The sequence below is a fragment of the Pinus tabuliformis genome, chromosome Q (genome assembly GCF_031772625.1).
Source record: "Pinus tabuliformis cultivar Carrire ecotype Pingquan chromosome Q, CPIR1, whole genome shotgun sequence".
Taxonomy (NCBI): Eukaryota; Viridiplantae; Streptophyta; class Pinopsida; order Pinales; family Pinaceae; genus Pinus; species Pinus tabuliformis.
This window is the reverse complement of record NC_142296.1, coordinates 895,031,365-895,033,455: the sequence shown is the minus strand read 5'-3', so window position 1 is coordinate 895,033,455 and position 2,091 is coordinate 895,031,365. Positions and strand designations below refer to the sequence as shown.

The following is a 2,091-nucleotide window of genomic DNA, read 5'->3' as shown; positions in this document are numbered from 1 at the left end:
GTTAAATTTGATCAACATTTCCAACCACATTAATTAGTTCAAAATATCGATCAATCTTAACAATATAATTAATCTGAAAAACTTATATCTGCCATCAACTTTAATTTAGCAACTTTGATTAAATTAAAGTATCATTGAAAACTTAAATCCCCTATGATGCATAGATCACTATAATACTTTGGCCTAACGGCGGGGACTAACAACCTACACGCCTCCATTTTATGGTTTCGCCGATTCATGTTTCCGCCCTTTATAAGCTCCACTTGACGAATTAAATAACCCACCATAAACAAACCCTCAAACAGCCGTTGTTTACAAACTCTAAACATAGGTTAAGAACATAGTGTGTAGTTTCTAGGGTTAGGGTTTTGAAAACCCAAGTTACTTAGTCTAGCTTGTGTTTGGAGATTGTTTCGCATGGGATTGGAGTGCTGAAGGTCACAGGGAAACCAGAGAGAGACCGACAGAGAGGAGCATCAGCAGCAACCATTCAACAATGACGGATTCCGTTCAGTGCTTCGGTCGGAAGAAGACGGCCGTAGCCGTGACATACTGCAAGCGGGGCCGAGGTTTGATCAAGATCAATGGCTGCCCCATTGAGTTGATTGAACCTGAGATTCTTCGTTACAAGGCATTCGAGCCCATTCTTCTATTGGGACGCCATCGCTTCGCTGGCGTGGATATGAGAATCAGAGTGAAAGGAGGAGGGCACACTTCGCAGATCTACGCCATTAGGCAAAGCATTGCGAAAGCACTGGTTGCCTTTTACCAGAAGTACGTGGACGAGCAGTCGAAGAAGGAGATAAAGGATATTCTCGTCAGGTATGACAGGACTCTGCTGGTGGCTGATCCAAGGCGCTGCGAGCCGAAGAAGTTCGGAGGTCGTGGTGCTCGTGCTCGTTTCCAGAAGTCCTACCGTTGAAGTCCTACATGTCGTGGTATTTTTGTTGTTAGGGTTGTTGAGTCAGTTTTTTATATTCTGGAAATCAACTTGATTATTTTCATTTAAGGTCATCCTAAAGTTTAGGGTTTTGGGATATTTGCATGTTTGCTGCAACTTTTGCAAGCATACCAGGTTTTGAACTTATGAGAGCCGAAATATAACGCTTATTTTTGTTTAATTCTTGTTTGGAGTTTCTTTTGTAATGATCTCTTAAATGTTATGTTTATGTTTATCCCTTGAACTTATGTGTTTAGCTAAATCTGTTCGCTGGAAAATGAAAAACATTTGCGAGATTTAGATATTTATCTATTTTTGTTGAGATTTGCTAGTTCTATTGAAATCGAAAATTTGATGTCGCTCTCCGTTCACAGTTTATTTGAATAAGAAGTGGCTTGATCAGGCCGGTTTTTAAGGATATTATTAGAGGGGCTTGGCACGGTTCAGGGGAAATCATCTCCTGTTCTGTGCGGGCCGTTATCTAAGAAATAGGTGCATTGTGTCTATTGCATTATCAGTTCTAACTATTTGTAGATGTAACGTAAGTATGGAAGAGGTTGCAATGAAACTCTGGGTCAATTGACATGGTTGGTTTTACAAATTTCAGTTCAGATTAGAATTTGCTAACTCCACTAAAATCGCCATCTGTAGATTTGATGGGAACAAACCTTTGGAGCATTTCTGGCAAGCCCTAATTTTACAAAAGGGCAAGCGAAATAAAATGGAATGAAACTGTTGATAAAACTCGGTTGAAACTGATCAATAAAAAATAACGAAACAATAAATGTTTCCGTGCGTCATTTGAAGAAAACATTCTTCCACTGTTTTTTCTTGAGATGGGTTCTTCTCAATTGCCTGGTTGCTTGTGTGAGAATTAGAAACTCGTAAACCTTGTTGAAGTAACGTCAAGTCCCTCCACCTAACGGAGTGAATGATAATAAGCGTAAATTGACTTAATATAATTTTACGTTTTGTGTTCGAGGTAAACATAGGCTTGAGGTTATTATAGTCTCTAGGATCAGTTATAAGAAGTATGATAACCATTGAGCGCTTGTACTCAAAAATTTCTAATCGCTAAACAATAAAAAGGCAAGGGGGGGTCGTAATCTTTTTTTTTTGGTTTGGGGGGGGGGTCTTAATCTTTTTTTTTT

General features: G+C 39.2%; 1 protein-coding gene across 1 annotated transcript; it reads left to right on the top strand.

Moving 5' to 3' along the window:
- The first annotated feature begins 317 nt into the window (after positions 1-317).
- Positions 318-1,121, top strand: LOC149222355 (small ribosomal subunit protein uS9-like). Its single transcript, XM_089385388.1, has one exon. The coding sequence runs from the start codon at positions 497-499 to the stop codon at positions 920-922; it is 426 nt and encodes a 141-aa protein (XP_089241514.1). The 5' UTR covers positions 318-496; the 3' UTR covers positions 923-1,121.
- Positions 1,122-2,091: the final 970 nt, after the last annotated feature.